Genomic DNA, 26,342 nt, shown 5'->3' with positions numbered 1-26,342 from the left:
CTGATTAAGCTGTTCCAGTCAAACTAAAACACTATCCACAAAAGTGGGAAATTGATAAGATTATGTCCAATCAAAGGATAGACAATTTCATTTAACTGGCACTACAGAACATTAGGATGGAATCAATCATTGATGAGACAATAGAAAGTGTTATAAACAGTGCCATTAGACAGCTCAGTCATTAATAGTCTGCTCAACAGTGTTCATTTTTGGCTTTGCAAGTGCTGTTCAGCTCCAGACCTCATTATAGCTTTGGGCCAAACATTGGCAAAGGAGCTAAATTCAGCCATGAGATGAGAAAGCTTACCATTAATCTCAAAAAAGCATTATCTAAGGACTGGTGACAAATTTGAAGTTATCAGTAATCAAGAAAAAAATCTACACTGATGAGCATCCTACCTAACAAAAAAAAAACAAGGTGATTCTGGCTGTTCATGTAAGTCATTCAGTTTCAGGACATCATTGCAAGTGCTTTCCAAGGTTGTGTCCTTAGCTCAATAACCTTCGGTTGCCATTTATAACAATGCCTGAAGTAAGAATGATTACATTCCCCATGCAGTTTTTCATGTGATGAGACAGTGACAAGTTCCATGCTTGCCACACAAATGACAGCAAAAATATTTGTAACAGTGAAGAATTCAAATCATCTCTTCTTGACATTTTATGACATTACCATTGTTAAATGCCATCATTACCATGGACCAGAATCTTCACTAAGCTTTCCAGATAAATGCAAGGCATATCAGAGGCAAGGTGGCTGGTTCATCCTTGGACCTCCAAAGTATTATTTTCATTACTACAAAGCACATTATAACGTGGATAGTCTGTATTTTGTAGACTTTTGGAGATACAATAGCATTCAAGAAGCTCAACAGCATCTAGGACAAACATCATGCTTGATTGGCCATTTTAGGCTTAGTCTTATTCCACCTTGTACCACGCAAACCTTTAACCTCCCAAACCAAGGACAGCAACATCATTACCTTCAAGCTTTCTCCTACCTCCCTGTCCTAGATAGTTGCTAGTGTTACATCTTATGCCTGGTTAAGATCCCTGAACACCCACTTCTAGCAGATCAATTTTCACCAGATCAATTGCAGTAGTTGAAAGGACGGCTCTTCACCACTTAAAGACATCTGGGAATGTGCATGAAATGCTGGTTTTGTCAATGGTATCCACATCCAAAGATTAAATAAATAAAATTATTACTTATTTTTTGTTTGGATTAAGGTAAACCAGAACATCTTTAATTTTCTGAATTGCTTTGGATGGGAGTGGTAAAAATTCAGCTCATCCAGGGCACTGCAGACAATCAAGGTTATTTAGGTTGACTTTAATTAAGAAAATAATTTTAGGAGTTTTGATAGGAGTCCAACAACACTGCCAATCAGTGGCCCGTGAATCATATCAAACTCTGAACAATAAAAATGGATATAAAGAGACTAAATTTAAGTGTACTCTGCTAATGAAGAGGTTGTTTGCTAATGTGGCAAAGAAAGAGTGGGACTAAGAGGTTTATTGGCAGGAGAAAGCAAAGGACTAGCAAGACCTTGGGGCACTGTGCCTGTGGAATTTCTGTCTCACGTCCATAGCTGTACAACCTGTGCAGTGTCTTTCCCAGCAGTGTTATCATAGAAAATGTGAGGTTGTCAGTACTTCATAAAACCTCCTGGAGCCAATAAAGTGACCACTGCAGAAATACAGGAAGTGCACAGGTCAGGTATGTGACCAATGCCAAGAGGGCTGGAGTTTGGCTGAAGCGAGTGGCTGGAGCAGTGGGGTGGTGAAGGGCTAAAGCTGTCAAAGGTGAGCCGCTGGAGTTAGGGGTTGAGAACTTGGACTGGGCAAGCAGATGTAGCTGGTGTTGTGAACATGACTAATTATTTAACAGCTATCTTATGTCCAAAGGAACTACTCTGTAATATGAATTTCAGGACTAGGAATGTTAGGACCTCAATGGACAATCCTCATGACAAGAAAATCAATGTCAGATCTCTTAAGGATCCCACAAATACAGCTCTCCTCAGATAGCACCTCACTAATAATCTATCTGGTTCTAGATAACAGGGCCTCAGAATATCCATTGTGATTGAATTATCCTGAATTCTTCCATATTTGGACCTTTTACCAAGCAAAGAAACAGCACAGATGAAAATGATGTGGAGATCGAGGAGCAAATCAACTGCAGTCATTAAGTTCCTGAATTGGAAGTTCCGCCTTTTTTCAATGAAAAGAAACACCTCTACAGGTGTCTGAAGGCAGAGGTACAACCATAACTTAAATAACATAGTGGATGGAGAGAATGCAGAAGGTTCTGCAGTTTGTTAACCCTCTTGCAATGTGAGCCAAAAATGGGGGTGAAATTATCTTGGAAAGATTGAAAATCTGACTGAATGGTGCCATAACAACAACCTCTCACTCAAAGCAGCAAAACCAAAGAGCTGATTATTGACTACAGTAGAAGGAAATTGGAGGTTCATAAGCCAGTTCTCCTCAGGGGATCAAAGCTGGAGAGGGTCAGTAAATTTAAATTTTATTAGAAGTTTGTCCAGGTTCAGCATCTCACCTTAAACTTTGACAGACATCTATAGATATACAGAGGAGAGTAGCCTAACTGGTTGAATCATGATCTGGTGTGAAAATAGCAATGCCCAAGTGTGCAAAAGTCTACAGAAGGTGATGGATACAGCCCAGTCCATTACACACAAAGCCCTCACCACCATTGATCACATTTACATGGAATGCTGCTACGAGAAAGCTGCAACATCATCATGGACCCTGACACCATCCAGGCCATGCCCTTTTCTCACTACTACAGGCAGGAGACACAAGAGCTTAGGTCCCATATGACCAGATTCAGGAACAGTTATTACCCTACAACCAACGAGCTACTGAATTGGTGTGGATAACTTCATTCACCACAACTTTGATTTGATTCCACAACCTACAGATTCATTTCCAGGGACTCTACAGCTCATGTTCTCAGTAGTATTTATGCTTTATCTTTATAATTTGTCTTTTGCACATTGGCTACATATAGTTTTTCATAAATTTGATTGCATTTCATTATTTTCCTGTAAATACTTGCAAGAAAGTGGATCTCAAGGTAGTATATGGTAACATGCACACTTTGATAATAAATTTATTTTGACATTGACTTTGATAAACAGAGATGCAGTCAAGACTTCCTCCGTCACAAATCTGTCCTCAATGTGAGCATCCTGACCCACAGTAACCAATTAGAACTAAATGTCCTGAAACTCCTCACTATCTGGAAGTCAAGGAAAATAATAAAAAGGTCTTAGGAACAATCAGTACCCCTGTTGTTATCATAAAGTTTGGCAGAGAGGAGCTTTGATCACAAATTCACAATCTCATTGTTTGCATCTGAGAACAGGTGAATGTATCAGGGAACCTTCAATGCCTTGAACAATGGTAGCTACAAAGGGGTTGCAGTAAGGAGTTTGTACATTCTCCCTGTGGCTGCATGGGTTTCCTCCAGGTACTCTAGTTTCCTCCCACAGTCCAAAGGTGTACTGGTGGGAGGTTAATTGGTCATTGTAAGTTGTCCCATGATTAGGCTAGGATTAAATCCAGGGTTGTTGGGCTGTGTGGCTCGAAGGACTGGAAGGGCCTGTTCTGCACTGTATCTCAATAAAATAAAAATTACAAATATTACTCTTACTCTCCAACCCACACCTACACTCATACAGTCACTGTCTTCATATGTACTGCTGCTACCTAGAAGAGCTCCTCTTCCCAAGAGTCACTTTATCATTTCCTGTCAGTCACTTTATTTTTAGATACTCCTGTACCTAACGTTAACTCTATGTACATATAATCAGCCTATGTAAATGGTCACACTCCAACAGTTACTTGTGCATTGTGTTTTATAGGATTGGTTTTATATTTATATTTATTGTCTATGTGTTCTTTGTGCTTATTATGTTTTTTTAATGCTGCATCAGATCTGGGGTAACAATGATTTAATTCTCCTTTACACTTGTGCACTGTAGGATGACAAAAACGATCTTTAAAAAAGTCATTGTAGATTCTTTCTCCAATGCATACAAGAGATTGGGCCTTACATTTAATATCTGCATTTTAAATGTCTGATGCAACTTGCCTTGCTGCATCACACTGGCCACCTTACAATAAGAATTCACAAGACCCTGGACTATTTTCCCATATCTCAGGATACACATCTCAACAAAGACAGACATCACCTTCTCTGTTCCAATATGATCCCCATCCTCCCATGTGCTTTGAGATCAAGACTGCCTATAGTAGGCACCTCAAGGCACTGGAAAGTGACCATTAATGCTGATTCTACATAATGCTCTGAATTCACCCAGAAGGATAAGAGAGCCAATTCCACAGTCCCCTTCAAGGTCAACATTCCCAGCAGTGAGGCCCCAGTCATTACCACTGAGCTATTTTGGGTATATCCAACACTAGACTCCAGAAACAGACACACTATTCCAGGGCTTCGTCATAGGAAGAGTGATGAAAACATTCCAGAATATGTTCAAAGCATCCACTGAAAAAGTGTAACATCCTCTTCAACTCTTGGAGAGTTCTGGCTTATGAATACTCAAAAATGAAGAGGGGGCATTCAGGATGCTACTGTGAACCCCAGTGCCATGCATTGGGTGTTCACAAATCCTGTATAGGCAGCAGCAGAAGTGAACCAGCTCAAAAACTGTCCATCTACCTGCCTTGCCAGATACCTTCTGGCTCATCTGTACAAGAATCTGCAGTTTCAACATTGAGGAGCCACCTCAGAATCCACAAAACCAGAATGGAAGCAAGTTATCTTTAATCCCAGGCAAATGCCTCAGTAGATGATGGTCCAATAGTTAATTCTGATCATAGTATACTACCTTCTTGTTAATATGTATATGATTTCTACCATTGCTTGTTTATATAGAAGGCAAAAAAACGTGGAATTAATTTAACTGAAGCAAATATATAAACAAAATGTAATATAGTGCTATTATTATAATTCCAACATTTAAATAGTTATAACTAATTTTTTTAAATATTGAGGATAGGATACTATTGAATAATAACGTGGAATAAGTTGACCACTGTTTTGGCACAACAGCAATCAAAATTACATTTTTAAGTATAATTCAGTTCAATTCAAGTTTAATTGTCATTCAGCCATACATGAATACAGCCAAACGCGATACAACCATAGCATTACTATGGGGTCAAGGTGCTAAAAACACATTACTAACAGCCACACACAAGAACACATTCACAGAATAAGAGAGTCCCGATGCGCCCCCCCCCCCCCACCCCAAACACTACGGTTTGATGTCCAGTCCTCGAGTCAACAAACCCATGTAGAATATCAGTAAAATACAATGATGCAGAATATGCATGTTTATAGTCCAGACCCCCCTCCCCCAGTCCACTGATGACTCACCCCAACACCAGCTAAGTGATACCATGGCTTGGATGATTTTGCAATTATACTTGGATGATTTTGCATGCAACATTACTGCAAAATTATGTGGTAATGTTTCAAAGGAAAATACAGTAGTTAATTTCATGAATTCACAATTTTTATGTTACTTTGAGGTACTGTTAAGTAAAAGAAAACTGCTCTAATAAGTGCAGTATTCTTTAACAGAGTAATCCACTGTTGAAGGACAGGAGTAACAGGCACATGGAAATGATACTACCTGCAAACTCCCCTACAACTTGCATTCTGTCCTGACTTAGAAATCCATCAGCATTGAATGATGATCTTGGAACTCCCTAGTGCTGTGGAGACTCCTTCACATTGTTGATTGCAGTCGCCCACCTGGCTATTTTCCTCAGGAATTGGGCCTCAATCAGCTCGTTTAGTTCCAAATCATTCCCAGGTTCCACTAACTACAAATACCTGTTTTCCATCAGCAAATGCAGTATAAAAATCCTGTGACCACAAGAAGGAGCTGCCAGTTTGTTGGTGAACTCTGGTGTGAGTAACTTCATTTCAAGGCTCTTAGGACTAGCATTGCTCCTGGATACTGACTCCACATTTGCTATGTTAATAATGCCTCCTGACTCTGTCTCCACGCCTGTGTTCTGCACTTGGGTTTGTCCACCGCCACGCTCTTGTAACAGTTTCAAGAAGGAATCTCACATCAACTTTCTCAAGGAAAATTAATGATGGGCAATAAATAATGAGCTTGTTCATGTTCTGTAAAAGAAAGTGCATGTTTAATTTCTATTAGGACTGACAAGTTGCAAAGTAACATTTGAGCCATACAAGTGCCAGGCAATGGCCATCTCCAACAAGAGAGGCTCATCCATGACATTCAGTGGCATCACCATCACTGAATCCCCTACTATCAACATCCTGGGGGTTACCATTGACAGGAAACTGAACAGGCCTAGCCATATAAACACCATGGTTACCAGAGCAGGTCAAAGGCTAGGAATCCTGTGGTATGTAACTCACTCCCTGACTCCCCAAAGCCTGAACACCATCTACAAGGCTCAGGTCAGGAGTGTAATGGAATACTCATCACTCACCTGGATGAGTGCAGCCCCATCAACGCTCAAGAAACTTGACACCATCCAATACAAGGCAGCCCACTTGATTAGTACCCCTTCCAAAACCATCCAGTCCCTCTACCATCAACAAACAGCTGCAGCAGTGTGTACTATTTACTAGATGCACTGCAACAATGCACTAAAGTTCCTAAGGCAGCACCTTCCAGACTCTCAACCACTACCATCTATAAGGACAAGAACAGGAGATACCTGGGAGCACCACCACTTGGAAATCCCTCTCCAAGTCACTCAACATCCTGACTTGGAAACATATCACCATTCCTTCATTGTTGCTGGCTCAAAGTCTTGGATTCCCTCCCTAACAGCACTGTGGGTGTACCTACACCTCAGGGACTGCAACAATTCAAGAAGGCAGCTCATCACCACCTTCTCGAGGGCAACTACGGATGGGCAATAAATGCTGGTTTAGCTGACAATGCACACATCCCGTAAATAAATAAAAAATAAGTCAGGGGATACACTCAGTTATTTTTTTAAATGGTACATTTACTGGCAAGTTGGGTAAATTATTAATCTGCACTGATAAACTATGTTTTGAAACCAGTTCTATTTTCTGAATCATTTTCCTTCCTCCACTCCTTACCTTTTGCCTCTAAGTATTTCAAAATCTGATTAAGTATTCCCTAAAGCCTAATCTGTACCTAACTTAATCAATCTTGTTGATACCATTCTGAGGCTTGCAGAAGTTAAATCCCAGCAAAATACTTAACTAGGTCAAGAGAAATTATTATGTGTTCTCAGTTTTATATGAAGATACAAATTAAATTACCATTGGATATCATGTTTTTGACACAACTAAATTAAATAATTTATTTTCTGAATCTGCTGTCCATAAGTGGCCTCTAGTATTCAATCCAAAAGCAGATATCTACAAAAGAATATTCAAGCTGAAGATAGGAGAAAACTAACAGTTACTGGAAAATATATATTTTTTGTATTGTCTACTGCCAAGATCTAGATTCAAGTCAATAACTTACCAAAGAGAAGGTGTGTACAATCATAGGCTGTGCTCCCAACCATTCATTGTCATTCCCCTTCCATTGCTCTACCAAGTTCTCGGTCCTAGCTCACAAAGTATGATGCAAAAGGATCATAATTAAATACTCAAATGCCCACATGTGTACTTGTACTTGAAATACTTAATGCCACATTAATGCCGTATGCTTAAAAGGAATTTCTTCTGAAATAATCTTCAGCCATAAATAAATAGCAAAGTAAGTGATGTAACAAAGCAGTAGCAATTTTTCAATTTTCAGCCAGGTGGCTGGTAAAGAGTACATGTTGTAGTTAAAATGGAGACTGAGTAATGCCGAAAAAGCAGCAATTTTGGCACTTTCTTGTAAATTTCCTGTAACTGGCTGGAGTAAAATGAATCCTGTTTGTGCTTCAGATTGTTTTTAATTGAATTATTACCTTGCCTTTATACAGCAGTTATTTGACGACCCAGAAGGGAAAATTGAACTACCACCTTCTCTGAAAGTTCACTCTTGGAAGCGTCCTCATGAGTTTTTAATCCAGAAGGTCAGCCTGGTGTGTACTCTATCTTTAGTCTCCAGAAGCAGCTGTTGAAGATATTGTGATGATTTTTGAATTCTTATGTAGATTTGGAACCCAAACTTGCAGTGTGCCAGTCTTGTGTTCCTTGTGGTGCTGTTCCTAAATTTTCCTGATTTGTTGTTTTCAGGATGATTTTTCTTCCAGCTTTTATCTTCTACCAACAACTGTGCCTTTGAAGGAACCTTGAGAGTGATTGTCATTACATGAAGTCGTGTTCTGTTTGAAACATTTTCTTCATTACATAGCTAGTTTTCAAAAACTCAGTTTAGAAACCTTTAGTCATCGACTTTGGTGTATTTAGCTTTCATTCATTTGCTCACAGTAACGTGCATTTTTTTAGATGTACTCATTTCCCACAAACAGATAAGTGGGGTAATAAATGAAAATGCTGCAAACAGCAGCTGGGGAAAAGAACAACCAAATTAACATTTCACGCTGAGCATCCTTGGTCAGGCTGAGAAACTGAGTAAACATACTTGGTTTAAGTTGCAGCATAACAATGTTTCAAATTGCAGTGTATTTTTTTACCCCTACAAGAGCTGTATCATTTTATTGTGTTGCCATACAATTTGATGAGGAAATTAAAAGGAGAGTCATTGGAAACTGTAAACAGTTTCTTTACATGGAACAGCCACTTGCTTCTTTGGAATTGTTGAGGCACATGTAGAAAATACAAGAAGCAGACAGAATTATTGATCTCCACCATAGATGGCCCTCAGCCTGGCTGCAAATGGTGGAGGGTTGGGCATGGAGCCCCACCCCCTGCCCCCCAATGCTATAAAAATCCATTGCTATAGAAACATCAACAGAAGCTCATCCCTGAAAGAGGAAGGTCTCCAAAGATGGGTACACCTGGGGACAATTTGAAAGACTGCCCAGGATAGAGAATTCTGCTGAGCTGCTGTTGGGGGTCTATATCCCAGTAGGGGTGATAGGCTAAGAAAAGAAGAAGACAGGATTATAATTATATATCATTGTTACAAACAGAAGTGAGCCATTAACATCAAGCAGTTTTATGCACTGAATATAGTAGTAGCAGAGGCCAGGGGGCTTTAAAGAGGTAACACTGAGTAAATTTTCATTAGACTGTCCGTTGTCTTTAAAATGAAGTCCAGAAGACTTAATTTTCCATCCTCTCCCTCTTTCTGTCAGTCTCTTTTCCCCACTGCAATATTATAATGAGGCCCAAGGCAAGCTTTTAGGAACAGCACCTCATCTTTCACCTGGCCTTTTGGATTTAATATTGAATTCTACTACTTCAGGTAAGTTAATTTCTCTGACAGAATCTTCAGCATGAAACATTTTAACTTGAAACTTTAGCTCTATTTCTCTTCTCTCACATATGGCCCGACTTGCTGAGTATTATTAGCATTTTCTTTCTTTGGTATTTGGACAAGCTTCTGGTGTCACTTAATGCAAGTTTTGTCAGTGGACTCTAATGGGGATCTTGCCATATTAAGAGTGCAGTGTTTTAAAGGTACATACAAGTGTGTATGTACATGTACTGTTAGTCTGACTGACCTATGGTAGATCTCATACAAGGGAACAAATAAAACTGCAAATGCTGAGGTATGAAGCTAAAGAGATGCTGCAAGAACTCGGCTGGCCAAGTAGTATCCATGGAAAAGAAAACCAGTTAAAGGACCCTTCCTTAGAATTGGGAGAAGAAAGAAGGGTTTGCAGTTCTTAAAACAGAGCATGTGGAAGGAGTGAGATGTGGGACAAAAGACAATATGGAGATTGATTAAGACAGATGTGGTCTTGAGCAAATTTCTGCTAAATATAACAGGTGTTGTACTGAAAGGAGTCAAAAGAAGGGACATAAGCACAGTAATGGGAATCACTGAGAACAGTTTACCCAAAGGTGGGAAATTCAATTTTTGTTCCAAAAGGTGGCAAAGTGCCAAGACAGAAGATGAGCTTTTGTTTGTTAAGTTCATGTTGGCATTACAATAGCAATGGAGAAGGCCACAGACAGACAGGTCACAATAAGAATGACATGAGAATTAACATGGCAATAGGAAGCTCGGATCCTTACAGGCTGAGCACAGGTACTCCACAAAGTGATGACTCCATATGTATTTGGTTTCTCCAACATAGAGGAAGCTATACTTTCAGTAATACTGTTCAGATTTTGTTTCAAGAAGTAGATGCTGAAGGCCTCTGCTGGTCTTAAGAATTCTGGATCAAAGAGGTTGGGCTTCAGGCCCATTAGGTGTTGAAATTTAAGAGTCATATTATTGCAATGAATCCTGGATTCAAGGATGAGGGACATGGTTTAGAAATAAGATCATAGGTTTCAAAGTTTATCTACCATTGAGATTTGGTGACTAAAGGACATGACTTACTGATAGCTGGGATTCCAGGGTTGTGTTCCCTTTTCATTCATCAGTTATTTCATTGAAAACTTAAAGTTTGTGATTATTGGATTCTAGATTCAGCATCCATTTTTTCTCTTCCACACATACAAATTATTATTTTGAAGCACCAAGGAGCAGAATTTACTTGCTAACTAATGCATTAAAATATGAGAGCATGCAGTGTGTCTTTTGGATATTAATTTTTAGTAAACATGCTACATTTGCCAGATATTCAGTTGAAGGGCTAAAAAGTGCAATCTGTTTGCCAGATAAAGACCAGTAGGTATGGCTGTCTGAAAGTGGGCTAAAAAAAATAGTAGGCACTGTTTGTTTGCTAGGTTTGAATATAATGACAACTTAAGACCTGTGTCAATTAGATGCTGAGTTTATGAACTTGAAGTTGACACTGGCAAAGAAATGTAAGGAACTTAGGAATTTAATGAGGAAATGGTTGATTTTGTGAAAGTGATTTCCAGTTTGGCCAATGGAACTAAAAGATAGAGCAAAGTTTCAAAATGGCTGTTAATTCTTCAATTAATGTAAGAAACCATTCTGGAAGTTTGCAAAGCAAGATTAAATAGCCCAATAGCCTTCCATCAAAATACTGACACTCTGGTGCTAAATAAAATTGTTTCTCATCAATTATAACAGTTTAGTTATTTAAAACCAATCACAACATAATGGCAGCTTCAAGTGAAACAAAAGATGGTGATTATTTGGGGTGGGGTTGTCAATCAATCCCAAGTTCTGCCCCATTCTTCAATGTATTATTCCAATGGCCTGTAGAGATCTTTTAATAACATATTGTACATTAATTACAGAATCCTGTTGTTGTCAAGAGAGAAAAATGGTTTGACTTATTAACTGCTAATGAACATATTCTAGAGAGTGAGGTGAGTGCAATAACGTCTCACAAAACATTGCATATATTTATTTCTCATTTTCACAAAACACTTAATGTTTGTTAAACATGGACACCATAGGGATATTTTGCCTGCATGTTTTGGGTGCTGATTTTATTGAAGGTGTATGTCTATATTTATGTCTACTTTATTGGGATTATGTTTATTTTATTGAAATTAAATTCCATCTACACTTCTTGCTGCCTCAGTAAAGCAGCCAGCATTATCAAAGATCCCACCCATCCTGAATGTTCTCTCTTCTTCCCCCTCCTATCAGGCAGAAGATAAAAAAAAGCTTAAAAGCACATACCAGCTGGCTGAATGACAATTTCTATCTCACTGTTATAAGACCACTGAATGGTTCCCTGTTATGATACGATGGACTCCTCACCTCAGCATCTACCTTGTTGTGACCTTGGATCTTACTGACTACCTGTGTTACACTTTCTCTGTACTGAAGCACTTTATTCTGTGCTCTGTTACTGTTCTATTTTGTACTACCTCAGTGCACTTTTGTAATAAATTGACCTGTATGGATAGTGTGCAAGACAAGTTTTTCACTGTACCTCCGTAGATGTGGCTATAATAAATCAGTTTACCAATTTATATGCAGTGTCCTGATTTCCAGGTTTAGAGAAGTGGTAAGGGGTATGTCACTCATGCATATTGAAAATCAGCATGTTGTAGTGCTAAATCTCTCAAATTACTGTTACAACTAATGGCTTAAATTACCCTATATAAAATACAATTTTTAGCAGCAAGAAGAGCCTCCATAAAAATATACTGTATAAAGGAATCATCAGTTATGTGCAGATTTGTTTTGTGGTTGAGTAGAAGGACAGTGTGATGATGTGCTTTGTTTTTTTTTTACATGGGACCCAAGTTGGGATTCCTGAAGTTTTGAGTATGCAATTTTGTTGAACACACATTTCAATCTCAGTCTAAACCTGGCAGAACCAGAAAATGGAGGTTTTGGTGTTATGTAATGTAATAGGAAGGAGGATGAGAAAATGTTGGAATACAACTCTCTGCCTACAGAGGAAGGGTGGGAAGAGAAGACGAAGAGGACATCTGATTGAACTGTTTAAAGTTAAGAAAGGTGTGATCTTAAATAGGAATAAGAAACTATACACTTGGTCAGTAACCAGAAGAGGTAAATTTAAGATTAGCACTGAAACGGAGCAAGACCTCCATTGTTTTTATTTGAATAGTCTTTGAAGTCAAGGGGATGGCAAACAAAGTCGAGGAGAAGTTCAACATCTCGTCTCAATGGTGCAGTAGTCCCTCAGAAAACCTGCACCTTAGATTCTGTCAAAAATATGGTGGGACTTAAATCCACAACCTTCTGACTTCAGTTGCAAGACTGCTGAACTGAATTACAATTGCAATCAGTGTTCATGTGGCTGATTGCTTACTTGTTGTTACATGACAGGCTACACTGGTGTAGACAGCCCTCATGGTAACATGGTTGTTCAATAGATTACATAGAATTTCCAGCACAGAAATCAGACATAGTGCCCACTTGATCTGTACCAGTGTTTGTACTCAGTGGGAATGTTATCTATGCCAATGAAACACAAGTTATAAATCTACATTTTGAAATTGGATCATACCAATCCACTCTCATTTTTTATTTAACCTTATTTACCTAATTCTTACTATAGTACATAAAGTAGACTATCAAATACAATCACCTCCCTCTGGTGCCGCTCTTCCTTTCCTTCCTCCATAGTTCACTCTCCTCTTCTATTAGATTGCTTCTTCTTCAGCACCTTACTTCTTCCACCTATCATCTCCCAGCTTCTCACTTCACCTCCCTCTCCCACCCACCTACCTTCCTCTCAGCTGGTCTTACTTGTCACTTCCCAGTTTGTATTCCTACCCCTTCCCCCACTTTCTTTTTCTGGCTCCTTCCCCTTCCCTTCCAGTCCTGATGAAAGCTCTCAGCTCAAAACACCAACTGTTTATTCCTCTCCGTGCTCCCTGACCTGAGTTCCCCTGCCATCTGTGTTTATAAATTTTGCAAGCCCAAAAGCTAAAACATCATTTGTTTAATGTTCCAATAAAGCCATCAATCACAAGACAACATCTGACATATTCTCATTCCAGATAAATTGGATATGATCAACAAGTGAGGCATCTTGCAGGAAATGAATTGTACTGTCAGACTTACATCCACTGTGATGAAGTACTCTGAGAGGTTGGTGATGAAACATATCAAATCCTGCCTGAGGAGTGACTTGGATGCACCTCAATTTGCCTACTGTCATAACAGGTCACCATGAGATGCCATTTCATTGCCTCTTTACTCAGCCTTGGAATGCCTAGACCGTGAGGATGCATACATCAGGATGCTCTTCATTGACTACAGCTTCACATTCAACACTATCATCCCCTCAAAGCTAATCATTAAGCTCCAAGGCATAGTCCTCAATACCTCCTTGTGCAACTGGATCCTCGAATTCTTCACTTGCAGACCCCAGTCAGTTCAGATTGGCAATAACATTTCCCGCACAATCACCACTATTGTTGGCCAACTCAAAGGTGGTGAAGAATCAGCACAGAGGAGGGAGACTGAACCTCTGGCCACAACAACATCAGCAAAACCAAAGAGCTGATTATTGACTACATGAGGAGGAAGCTGGCGGTCCATCAGCCAGTGCTCGTCTTGGGATCAGAGGTGGAGATGGTCAGCAACTTTAAATTCCTTGACGTTATCATTTCAGAGGATCTTCCCTGGGTTCAGTGTGTAAGTGCCATTACAAAGAAGACACACCTGCACCCCCAGATGGACCTCTGCTTTCTGAGAAGTTTGTGAATATTTAACATGTCACCTAAAACTTTGACAAAAGTCTATAGATACATGGTGGAGAGTGTACAGACTAGTTGCACCTAACCTGGTATGACAACATCAAAGCCCTTGAACAGAATAGCCTACAAAAAGTAGTGGGTACAGCCCAGTCCATCACAGGTAAAGCCCTCCTGACCATTGAGTACATCTACAAGGAGCACTGTAGCAGGAAAGCAGCATCCATTATCAAGGCCCCCCACCATCCAGGCCATGCTCTCTTCTCATTGCTGCCAGCAGGAAGGGGGTACAGGAGCCTCAAGTCCCATACCACCAGGAATAGGAACAGTTATTACCCTCAAGCATTGGGTTCCTGAATCAGTGTGGTTGACTTCACTCACCCAAACACAGAACTTATTCCACAACCTATGGACTGACTTTCAAGGATTCAATACATAAGAAACAGACAAATAAATAATATTGGGAAATTTTATTTATTTTTTCATTTGTTTGCTTTTAATGTATTGATTAGTTTATTTTTATTTTTGTATTTGCTCAATTTGCTATCTTTTACATATTGGGTGATTGTCAATCTTTGTGTGTAGCTTTTCACTAATTCTATTGGGTTTCTTCGCATCTACTGTGAATGCCCACAAGAAAATGAATCTCTGGTACAGTGTACTAGTGCAAATATTTTAAGCACGTATATATAACTTGGGTGCCTAAGACTTTTGCACAGTGCTGTATGTGTGCATGTGCATGGAGTGGAGAGCGAGATTGTAAATCTGAGCAAAGAATGTTAGGAATAGCAAGGGTGGAGAACCAAGGGAGGGGTGTGGGACAGGTAGCAAAGAAGGAGTGTCGGGGGCAGGGGGTTGGCACAGTTGCAGACATACCCAGCCCTGGGACACTAGGCAAGGTCACTTGATTGCAAACTATTGATCTGGTGATCACTACAGAATGTCTCTCTTGTGCTTCCTGCTCCCCCGCTTCCTTCCACCTTCCCCAACCATGATTCCCTTCTTCCTGTCCCCTTGCACTCTTAGTCCACAATAGAGACTCATATCAGAATCAGGTTTATCATTACTCACATAAGTCATGAAATTTGTGGGGGGTTTTTGCGGCAACAGTACAGTGCAGTACATATAATTATGACAGTATTGTGCAAAAGTCATTGCCGCCCTAGCTATATATACCTGGGCTCAATATTTATGTAAGACTCTTTCCAAAGTCCCATTTACCTCGTCTTCTCTCTTCCTCATTTAACTCTGGCATCTTGTCTGTTCCTTCTGCTGCTGCAAGACACATGACAAAAATATCTTTTACAATAAGTTCAACTTCAGGAAGTATGGGGAGGAGCTCTACAGCAGTTTTTCCGATTGTATCTTAAAACGCAAGAATGTTTTTAAACAAGTGAGATATTTTAATATTTGTTTCACCTTAATGCTTCCAGAAACAGTTCATGATAGCTTGACAAAAGTTGATATTAACATTAAAATCTGCATGATTTTGTATAGCATTTTACCCGTGCCATTTACAGTACAAAATTTTCGGTAACTCCTCTTACAGGCTTAGAAATCTATAATTTTATGAGAAAGGCATTTACTTCAAAGTTCAAAGTAAATCAAAGTAAATTTATTTTCAAAGTACATACATATATGTTACCATATACAACCCTGAGATTCATTTCCTTATGGGCATACTCAGTAAATTCAAGACCCATAATAAAATCAGTGAAATACTGCACCCAACAGGGCAGACAAACAATCAATGTGCAAAAGACAACAAACTCTGCAAATACAAAAGTAAAAAAGAAATAATAATAATAAATATTGAGAATGTGAAATGAAGTGTCCTTGAAATTGAGACCGTAGGTTATGGGAACAGTTCTATGTTGGGGTGAGTGAAGATCTCTCTGGATCTAAAGCATTATGGTTGAGGGTTAATAACTGTTCCTGAACCTGGTGAAGTGAATCCTGGGGACCCTGTACCTTCTTCCTGATGACAGCAGCGAGAAAAGAGCATGACCTGGGTTGTGTATGTCCCTGATCTTGGATGTTGCTTTTCTATGTCGATGTGCTCAAGGGTGGGGAAGGCTTTACTTGTGAAGGACTGGGCCACATTCACTACTTTTTGTAGGATTTTTCCATTGAAGGATTTTGGTGTTTCCACACCAGACTGTGATGCAGCCAGCCAATATGCTCTTCACTACACATCTTTAGATGTTTGCCGGTTTTAGATGTTATGCCAAATCTCCACCAGCTCCGAAGAAGCAGAAGTGCTGCCGTGCTTTTCTTCATAATTGCACTTAAGTGCTGAGCCCAGGACAGGTCCTGAGAACTGATAACTCCAAGGAATTTAAAGTTGCTGACCCTCTCCACCTCTGCTTCCCCCATTGAGGACTGGCTCATGGACCTCTGGTTTCCTCCTCAAAATCAATAGACAGCTCTTTGGTCTAGGTGACATAAGAGTAAGAAGTTGCTGTTATGACGCAGCAATCTTTCCAGACTCCCTCCTATATGCTGATTCATCATTACCTTTGATTCAGTCAACAACCCTAGTGTCATCAGCAAACTTAAATATGGCATTAGAGCTGTGCTTAGCCTCACAGTCGTTAATGTAAAGTGAGTAGAGCAGGGGGCTAAGCACACAGCCTGGTGGTGCATCTGTGCTGATGGAGATTGTGGAGGAGATGTTGTTGCCAATCCAAACTGACTGGGGTCTGCAAGTGAGAAAATAAAATAAAACTAGGAAGTAAAGGAGTGGGTTTTATAAGTGAAGGCATCGCCAGTTCTCTCCGGAAGTGCATTGTCATTTTAAAACACTCGAAATGATTTGTTCTGTTTTATTGTTTATCAGTTGATGCGATGGATTATCAGTGAAATCACAATGCTGTGGAACACCTATCTAAGTCTTACATTAGACAACAAAAACTTGCTGGAAGAAACGGGATCCTCCTGGAAGCCCTGGGAACACATTTATGCTCTTTGTAAAGCTGTGAAGGGGCACCTGCCTCTCTACAATAGCCATGGAAAATACATTGTGAGGCTGTTCTGGATGGTAAGAGTTTGGTTTGAATTTTCTATAGACTTACAACTGAGTGCTTCATTTTAAGTATTAAGATTTTGATCTTGCAGTTAGAAAGCAAGCTTACTAATCGGGCAAGACCTACTGGCCTGATGCCTCAGCCTAAACTGCAAAGTGTGGCTATCCCACATCTGTAGCTTTCAGGTTTGGATGCAGGCGGCCTCCGTTATCTGGACACCACTACCTTGGGAAACAGATACTGCGTCTCTGCTCATCCTACATCTATCATAATTTTTTGTACCTCTGTCATTTCACCTTTCAGCCTACTTCGCTGATCCAGCCTATCCAGTCCTCAAATCCAGGTAACATCTTTGTGAATCTTCTCTACACCTCTCTAGTTTAATCACACTTTCCATATGGTGTTCTGACCAGAAACACACAGAGTAGTATAAATATGACCTAACCAACTTTTTGTACAATTGTAATATAATGTCCCAACTCTTATACTCAATGCCCTGGCTGGTGAAGGCAAGCATGCCATTTGCTTTCCTCACCACCTGTCTACTTGTGCTGTCATTTTCAGGGAACTATGTACTTGCATCCCAAGGTCTCTGTTTAGCAACCCCCTTCTGGGATCTGCTAATTCACTGTATATATCCTGCCCTGGTTTAACTTCCCAAATGCATCACCTTGCACTTGTCTGAGTTAAACTGCACCTGCCATGCCCTTGCCCACTTTTCCAGTAGTTTTACAGTATATTCCTTGGTAACCCTAGAGAACCCTTGTCACTATCCACCAGTTTTGGTGTCATCTACGTACTGGCTAATAATGCCATCTACATTTTCATCCAAATTATTAATATAAACAACAAACAATAAAGGTGACAACACCAAACTTTGTGATGCACCATTGGTCAAAACCTCCAATCTGGAAAAATCAACCCTCCATTGCCACCCTCTGCTTCCTATTACCAAGTCAATTTTGTATTCAGTTTGCTAACTCATCCTGGATATCAAGTGGTCCTTACCTTCCAGACAAGCTTACTAGACAGGCAGTAGCTTGTGGCTCTAACATATACTCTATAGAATATCATCCCAGGTGCTGGTAAACAAGATACATGCTAGATAGAACGGTGGGTACTTGGTGATTAGCACAGCCATAGTGGGCCAAAGACCCTGGTTCTGTTCTGTATGGCTCTGTGAATAGCAGTGAAGATTGAGTATAATAGTCATCTGAAATGAGATTATTGGACCAGGTGAATATAGCCAACAACAACATTAAATTGGAAAATGTTGGTGTAATGTGGAAAGTAGTAGAATTGGTTGGAACATTTGGAGGTAGAAATTATTTCACTTGAGTAGAGAAAAAAACACCGTTGCAAACCTTGCTCCACATTGACACCTGGTGGCATAGGGATGGAACTACATGAATACTGAAACAGTTATTTTTAATAGGACAGTTACAGCCACAGGCAAAACATAGTAAGAGTGCATTATACAGTCTATAGTAACGTGGTGGCTATGTTGTTCCTGAGGTTATAAATTAAAATCCTTCTTATCAGTTTGAGCACTTGAATTCAGTTTTTGAAAATCTGGAAATAAAATGCTGGTGTAATACAAAAAAAATGCTACAAAGCTGATTTAAACACACAGCTGGTTTGCTTATGTACCTTAGGGGAAAAAGCTGTACTTCCTACTCTGTTCATCCTATTCATGAGCAGTCCCACATCAGTGTGGTTGACTTTTTTAATATCCTTTTGACATATCTAGAAAGACAGTCAGCTGCAAGGAGTTTCAAGAAGAAACCCCACACTTCTGCCACTTAAGGATGACCAAAGTCCTCAGAATGAGTTTTTTTGCAAAAGCCTTGAAACCCCCACTACATTGCCACCTACTGGCATAGTAGGCAACTCCAAAGATATCCAGGGTGGAAATTCAGTTAATTTGAATAAATCTATGCAGGTGTTCATATGTAACAGGTTAGTTCAATCATACAATGGAATCTTAAATATTATTAAATCTAAAATTGAACAAATTACTGAACTAGCAACTAAGTCCAAAGTGTTTGTTGTATTTTGTAATCCAAGTCAAATTACTGCTTGAAAGCAGATATGATGCATAGCTTCGGGGTGTTTGATGTAAACTCAAGCTCCTTCGGCATTTAGAGTAAACACTGCCAATCAACTGGGAGTTTGGCTGTGTCATTTCTCATCCATCAGCTTCACTAAGAATCAAATAAACAGAGCAGCGTGAGTCATGATTAAGGAACTGCATGATCCTGCTTGCTTTGGTTATCCTGTTTCTTGCTTGACTTAACAATGCTGTTTTAGCTACTGCACAAGGATTAAATAAAATGTGAAGACAAACCTTCATTAAGTGGCTATTATATTATTGAAAGTCTTTAATGGTGCACTTCATACCAGTGTCTCTGAGTAACAGTGGTAACAAAAAGTGAGCATGAAATCTAAAAGCAAATAGAGGAATAAGAAAAAATGAATAAACAGATCACTTACACAACCATTTCATGTTACAGGAAGCAGGTACCTGGGTGACTGTCAAGAGATGGAAAGGAAATGAGCAGCCAATGTAGAATACCCCTGCAGCTATTCCCCTCAATAATAAGTATACCACCACTTTTGATATTGTTGAGGGAGACAAGCTACCTGGGAGAGGTGAACTGCAGTGACTGGGTCTCTGGCACTGAGTCTGGCTCAGAAGGGAAGGGGGAAAGAAGAGGGCAGCAGTAGTGATAGGGGATTCCGTATTTAGAGGAGCAGACATGAGATTCTGAGGACATGAAAAGGACATCAACATGGTACGTTGCCTCCAAGGTGCCATGGTCAGGGACGTCTCAGATCAGACCCACGGCATTTTAAAGGGGGAGGGTGATCAGCCAAAAGTCTTGGTACATATTGGCACCAATGACATAGATAGGAAAAGGGAGGAGGTCCTGAAGAGAGAATTTAGGAAGTTCGGTAGAAAGCTGAAAAGCAGGACCTCCATGGTAGTAATCTATGGATTGCTGCCGGTGCTGCGTGCCAGTGGCAGTAAGAATAGGATGATTGCGTAGCTAAGGAACTGATGCTGGAGGCAAGGTTTCAGATTTCTGGATCATTGAGCTCTCTTCTGGGTAAAGTATCACCTATACAAAAGGGATGAGTTACACCTGAACCTGGGGGGTGTGGTCTAATATCTATGCAGGCAGGCTTGCTAGAGCAGCTAGGGATAGTTTAAACTAATTTAACAGAGGGATGGGAACTGGAGTGATCGAGCTGAGGATGGGGAAGCTGGTCTATAAGCAGATTAGAATTAGAATTTTATTTCTTACATTTATCTCACAACATGAGGGAGTAAAAATCTTTATGTTGCATCTGTGTCGCAATGTACAAGCAATAAGGAAGGGAAATGTAGGAGGATATTACCCAACCACTAAGATTGTGTACATGTATGTACAGTCAGATAAGCAATCAGATCAGTGTGTATTGATAAATCTGATGGCCTGGTGAAAGAAGCTGTCCTGGAACCTGTTGGTCCTGGTCTTAATGCTGCGGTACCATTTGCCAGATGGAGGCAGCTGAGATAGTTTGTGGTTGGGATGGCTGAAGTCCTTGATGATCCTCTGGGCCCTTTTTATGCACCTGCTGCTAAAGTGTCCTGAATAGAGGAAAGTTCACACCCACAGATTTGCTGTGCTGTCCTCACCACTCTCTGCAGTGCCCTGTGATTGAGGGTAGTACAGTTTCTGTACCAGACAGTGACACAGCCACTCAGGATGCTTTTGATGGTGCCTCTGTAGAAAATCCTGAGGATTTGGGGACTCATGCCAAACTTCTTCAGCCATCTGTGGTGAAAGAGGCCCTGTTGTGCTTTATTCACCACACAGCTGGTATGTACAATCCAGGTGAGATCCTCGCTGATGTGTATACTGAGGAACTCGAAAATACTCACCCTCTCAACTACATCGATGTCAATAGGAGCTCGCCTCTCTCCGTTCCTCCCGTAATCCACAATCAGTTCCTTTGATTTTTCAACGTTGAGGGAGAGGTTGTTTTCATGGCACCACTGTGTGAAGCAGTATGTAGTGAGACTGTCAGGAAGGACAAGCATTTAGTGGAGTGAGTTGCAGTGGAACATGGAGTCAAAATTAAAAAGGATGATGAATACAAGACTGTAGTTGTTATATTTGAATGTGTGCATTGTACAAAATAAGGTTGATGATCCTATTGCCCAATTAGAGATTGGCAGGTATGATGTTGTGGGTATCATTGATTCATGAGTTGGGAGCTCTATAGCTGGTCTCCCTCAACAGGGATACACATTGTGTTGACAAGTCAGGCTGGTAGGCAGAGGCATGGCTCTGTTGATAGAAAAGTCATGTCAGAAGAGCAATGTTACAATTGTCATGAGGGGATTTCAATACATGGGTAGATTGGGAAAATTAGGTTCATGCTGGATCCCAAGAGAGAGAATTTGTAGAATGCCTACAAGATGGCTTTTTAGAGCAACTTGTGGTTGAGCCCACTAGGGGAAAGGCTATTCTGGATTGGATGTTGTGTAATGACCCAGATTTGATTAGGGAGTTTAAGGTAAAGGAATCATTAGGATGAAATAATCATAATATGATAGAGTTCATACTGCCATTTGAAAGGGAGAAGCTAAAGGTAGATGTATTGGTATTACAGTGGAGTAAAGGGAATTACAGAGTCATGAGAGAGGAGCTAGCCAAAGTTGATTGAAGGGAGCTGCTGGCAAGGTTGACATCAGAACAGCAATAGCTAGAGTTTCTGGGAGCAATTTGAAAGGCACAGGATAAATAAATCTCAATGAAAATAAATTACTCTAAAGGCAAGATCACACAACAGTGGCTGAACAAGGGAAACCAAGATAATATAAAGCAAAATAGAGCAAAGATTAGTGGGAAGTTAGAGGATAGGGAAGCTTTTAAAAACTAACAGAAGGCAACTAAAAAGCCATTAGGAAGGAAAAATGAAATATGAAGGTAAACCAGGCAATAATATCAATAAAGATACCAAATAATTTTTCAGATATATAAAGAGTTAGAGAGTAAATATCAGACACTGTAAAATGAGAGGTAGTAATGGGAGACAAAGAATTGCCAGATGAACTGAATAGGTACTTTGCATCAGTCTTCACTGTGGAAGATACTAGCACTATACTGGAAGTTCAAGAGTTCAAGAGTCTCAGGGCACAGAAATGAGTGCAAATGATATTCCTATAGAGAAATGTGCTTGAGAAACTGAAAGGGTATGAAGGTAGATATGTCACCTGGACCAGACGGACTACACCCCAGGATTCTGAAAGAGGTAGCTGAAGAGATTTTGGAGGCATTAGTAATGATCTTACAAGAATCACTAGATTCTGGCGTGCCTCAGAGGACTGGAAAATTGCAAATGTCACTCCACTCTTCAAGAAGGAAGGGAGGCAGAAGAAAGAAAATTATAGACCAGTTAGCCTGACCTCAGTGGTTGGGAAGATGTTGGAGTTGATTGTTAAGGATGAGGTCTCAGGGTACTTGGAGGCATGTGATGCAATAGGACAAAGTCAGCATGGTTTCCTTAAGGGAAGATCTTGCCTGACAAATCTGTTATGATACTAGCATGGATAGAGAATTGGCTGATTGGCAAGAAGCAAAGAATGGGAATAAAGGAAGCCATTTCTGAATAAGCTGCCTGTAACCAGTGGTGTTCTGCAGGAATCAGTGTTGGGACAAAGGGACGGAGTTTTTCATGCAGGATTCCCTAAAGGTTAACTTGCAAGTTAAGTCAGTGGTGAGGAAGGCAAATGCAATGTTAGCATTCATTCGTGAGGTCTAGAATATAAAAGCAAGGGTGTAGTGCTGAGGCTTTATAAGGCTTTGGTGAGTCTTCACCTGGAGTATTGTGAGCTGCTTTGGGCCCCTTGTCAAAGAAAGGATGTATTGGCATTGGAGAGGGTTCAGAAGAGGTTCACAAGAATGATTCCAGGAATGGAAGGGTTATCATATGAGGAGTGTTCGATGACTCTGGGCTTGTACATGCTGAAATTTAAATTTAAAAGAATGAGGGGGGGCATTCATTGAAATCTATCAAATGGAGAAAGGCCTTAACTGGATGTGGAGAGGATGTGTCCTGTAGTGGGGGAGTCTAGGACCAGAGGGCACAGCCTCAGAATAGAGGGAAGACCATTTAGAATAGAGATGAGGAGGAATATCTTTAGCTAGAGGGTTGTGAATCTGTAGAATTTGTCGCCACAGGCAGCTGTGGACACCAGGTCATTAGGTGTATATAAGGCGGAAGTTGATAGGTTCTTGAATAGTCGGGGCATGAAAGGTTACAGGCAGAAGGCAGAAGAATGGGATTGAGAGGGAAAATGCATCAGTCATGATGAAATGGCAGAGCAGACTCGATGGGCCAAATGGCCTGACTCTACTCCTATGTCTCTCTTACATTACACGCAGGATTATCTAAGGGTTTTTTGACTTTGAGTTGCTTCTGGAGATTGAAGAACAAACTGATATAAATTATTACTATTAAAAATGGATTATAATAGAATAGATGGGGTGGAATTATTCCCTTCTACTAGGGAAGTAATCATATGAGGAAAATGGGGAATGTTTTACCTCATGAAAGTCAGTAAAAATATATCAGAAATTCTCTTCTTAAAAACCTGAAGGAACCAACACAGATTGAATCTTTGAAGATAAAAGTAAAATAACTACCACCTTGACTTGCAGTGATGTGGAACCTCTATCATGGCATCTCACAACACATAATAAATTCGCTGTAAATTTAAAGGTTGAATAAAAAAAATCTGGAGCAAAAGTAGGTAAATGGAGCTAAGGTACAGATTAGTTATGGTATTCTGGGACCTCTACTTTTTGTGATTTTTATTAATGACTTGGATGTGGGGGTAGAAGGGTGGGTTGGCAAGTTTGCAGACGACTCAAAGGTTGGTGGTGTTGTAGATAGTGTAGAGGATTGTCGAAGATTGCAGAGAGACATTGATAGGATGCAGAAGTGGACTGAGAAGTGGCAGATGGAGTTCAACCCGGAAAAGTGTGAGGTGGTACACTTTGGAAGGACAAACTCCAAGGCAGAGTACAACGTAAATGGCATGATACTTGGTAGTGTGGAGGAGCAGAGGGATCTCGGGGTACATGTCCATAGATCCCTGAAAGTTGCCTCACAGGTAGATAGGGTAGTTAAGAAAGCTTATGGGGTGTTAGCTTTCATAAGTCGAGGGATAGAGTTTAAGAGACACGATGTAATGATGCAGCTCTATAAAACTCTGGTTAGGCCACACTTGGAGTACTGTGTCCAGTTCTGGTCGCCTCACTATAGGAAGGATGTGGAAGCATTGGAAAGGGTACAGAGGAGATTTACCAGGATGTTGCCTGGTTTAGAGAGTATGGATTATGATCAGAAATTAAGGGAGCTAGGGCTTTACTCTTTGGAGAGATGGAGGATGAGAGGAGACATGATAGAGGTGTACAAGATATTAAGAGGAATAGACAGAGTGGACAGCCAGCACCTCTTCCCCAGAGCACCACTGCTCAGTACAAGAGGACATAGCTTTAAGGTAAGGGGAGGGAAGTTCAAGGGGGATATTAGAGGAAGGTTTTTCACTCAGACAGTGGTTGGTGCGTGGAATGCACTGCCTGAGTCAGTGGTGGCGGCAGATACACTAGTGAAGTTTAAGAGACTGCTAGACAGGTATATGGAGGAATTTAAGGTGGGGGAGTTATATGGGAGGCAGGGTTTAAGGGTCAGCACAACATTGTGGGCCGAAGGGCCTGTAATGTGCTGTACTATTCTATGTTCTATGTACCTGAATAACAAAGAGGCCTTGAAGGACCGAATAAGCTTTTTATTTCTCTCTTGTTAGTAAAATTTATATAGAACTGTTTGCAACAAAAAGCCAGATTACTGCAATTACTGATTGGAATTACTAATTTTTCCAATGTTTAGCTTGAATATATCAAAGTTCCAAGCTGAGTTTATTGTCTTATGCACAATTACGGCATGGTACAGGTACAATAAAATCCTTCTGTGCAGCAGCATCACAGACATATAGATTCAGACAATACACAAAATACTTTGTATAACTCGCATATAAATTGCACTTTAATTATAAAGATGGTGAAGAAAAAGACTGAAAAGCAAGATGATAGTGCAAAAGCATAATTAGAAACAAGTCCATGGTAGTGCAGGAGGAGATCTTCAGCATCTCTGCATCCAGTACCAGAATAATGTATATTGCAGATTATGTGTACAGGTTGGAAAGCTGATTGGTCAAAGAGTTGGAAGATACAAGGGCTCCCCAGGTTGCAAATGATCTAACTTGTGAAAGTATAATTTCACACTGCATTTTTAAAACTTTTGCCAAGTTAGTAATAATAATATGCTTCATAATATCCATTAATGACTGATACGGTATATATTCCACTGGTTTAATTTTGAGTAAAGTCAGAGTAGATATTTGAAGAAATGGTAATTTTAATAAGTGCATGTACATCAATATCAAATGAGCAACTGTAGAAAATGGATATTTCTGCCTCAGGGAGAAATCAGCCTACAGAGAGTTCTCAAGAACAGAATCCTTACTTTATTCAGGGAGGGTCTGTACTAACTGAACAATTATCTTCTGACTAATTCAAAGGCTGCCCTACTCCACAGGATTGTTCATACTGTACTAATAAACATGATAACATGTCACAATGTTCTTCAGTTCTGGGAAAGACGGGTAACACATTTAACTGTTGCACTGTTTGATAGGATTTCTATGCTTCACATTTAGAATTTATCAGTAGTAGTTTTTGAAAAATTCAATGTATATTTACATGTTCAAGGGTCTTATCTTTACCAATTCTAGTGTGCAGAGTAGAGTCATTGGGAGAAGAAGAGTTGCCTGTCATGGGGAAGTTTAATGCTCATTCCTAACTGCTCTCAATAACCTGGTACTTATAGGGACAGTTACAAAGCAAGTATGTTGGTTTACAAGCAGGGCTGGGTGATGGCCAGATAGCAGATTACCTTTCTTAAAAGATATTAGTGAGTTAATTAGGTTTCAGAGCTTTAAGGTGAATTATTTCTTCAATTTCAGCATTTCTTTGAACAATTCAAATTATAGAAATGCC

The 26,342-nt window shown here is 40.0% G+C and overlaps 1 protein-coding gene across 1 annotated transcript in view; it reads left to right on the top strand.

Annotated features, from left to right (window-relative positions):
- adgb (androglobin) overlaps positions 1-26,342 on the top strand; it is a 219,124-nt gene that overhangs the window by 11,069 nt on the left and 181,713 nt on the right. The window contains exons 3-5 of the mRNA XM_073051468.1: positions 8,002-8,094; positions 11,312-11,383; positions 17,040-17,240. Of these exons, the coding sequence (XP_072907569.1) occupies positions 8,002-8,094; positions 11,312-11,383; positions 17,040-17,240 (366 nt within the window). The remainder of the gene's footprint in view (positions 1-8,001; positions 8,095-11,311; positions 11,384-17,039; positions 17,241-26,342) is intronic.

Source organism: Hemitrygon akajei, chromosome 7 (assembly GCF_048418815.1).
Source record: "Hemitrygon akajei chromosome 7, sHemAka1.3, whole genome shotgun sequence".
Classification (NCBI taxonomy): Eukaryota; Metazoa; Chordata; class Chondrichthyes; order Myliobatiformes; family Dasyatidae; genus Hemitrygon; species Hemitrygon akajei.
This window is presented reverse-complemented; position numbering and strand designations above follow the sequence as displayed.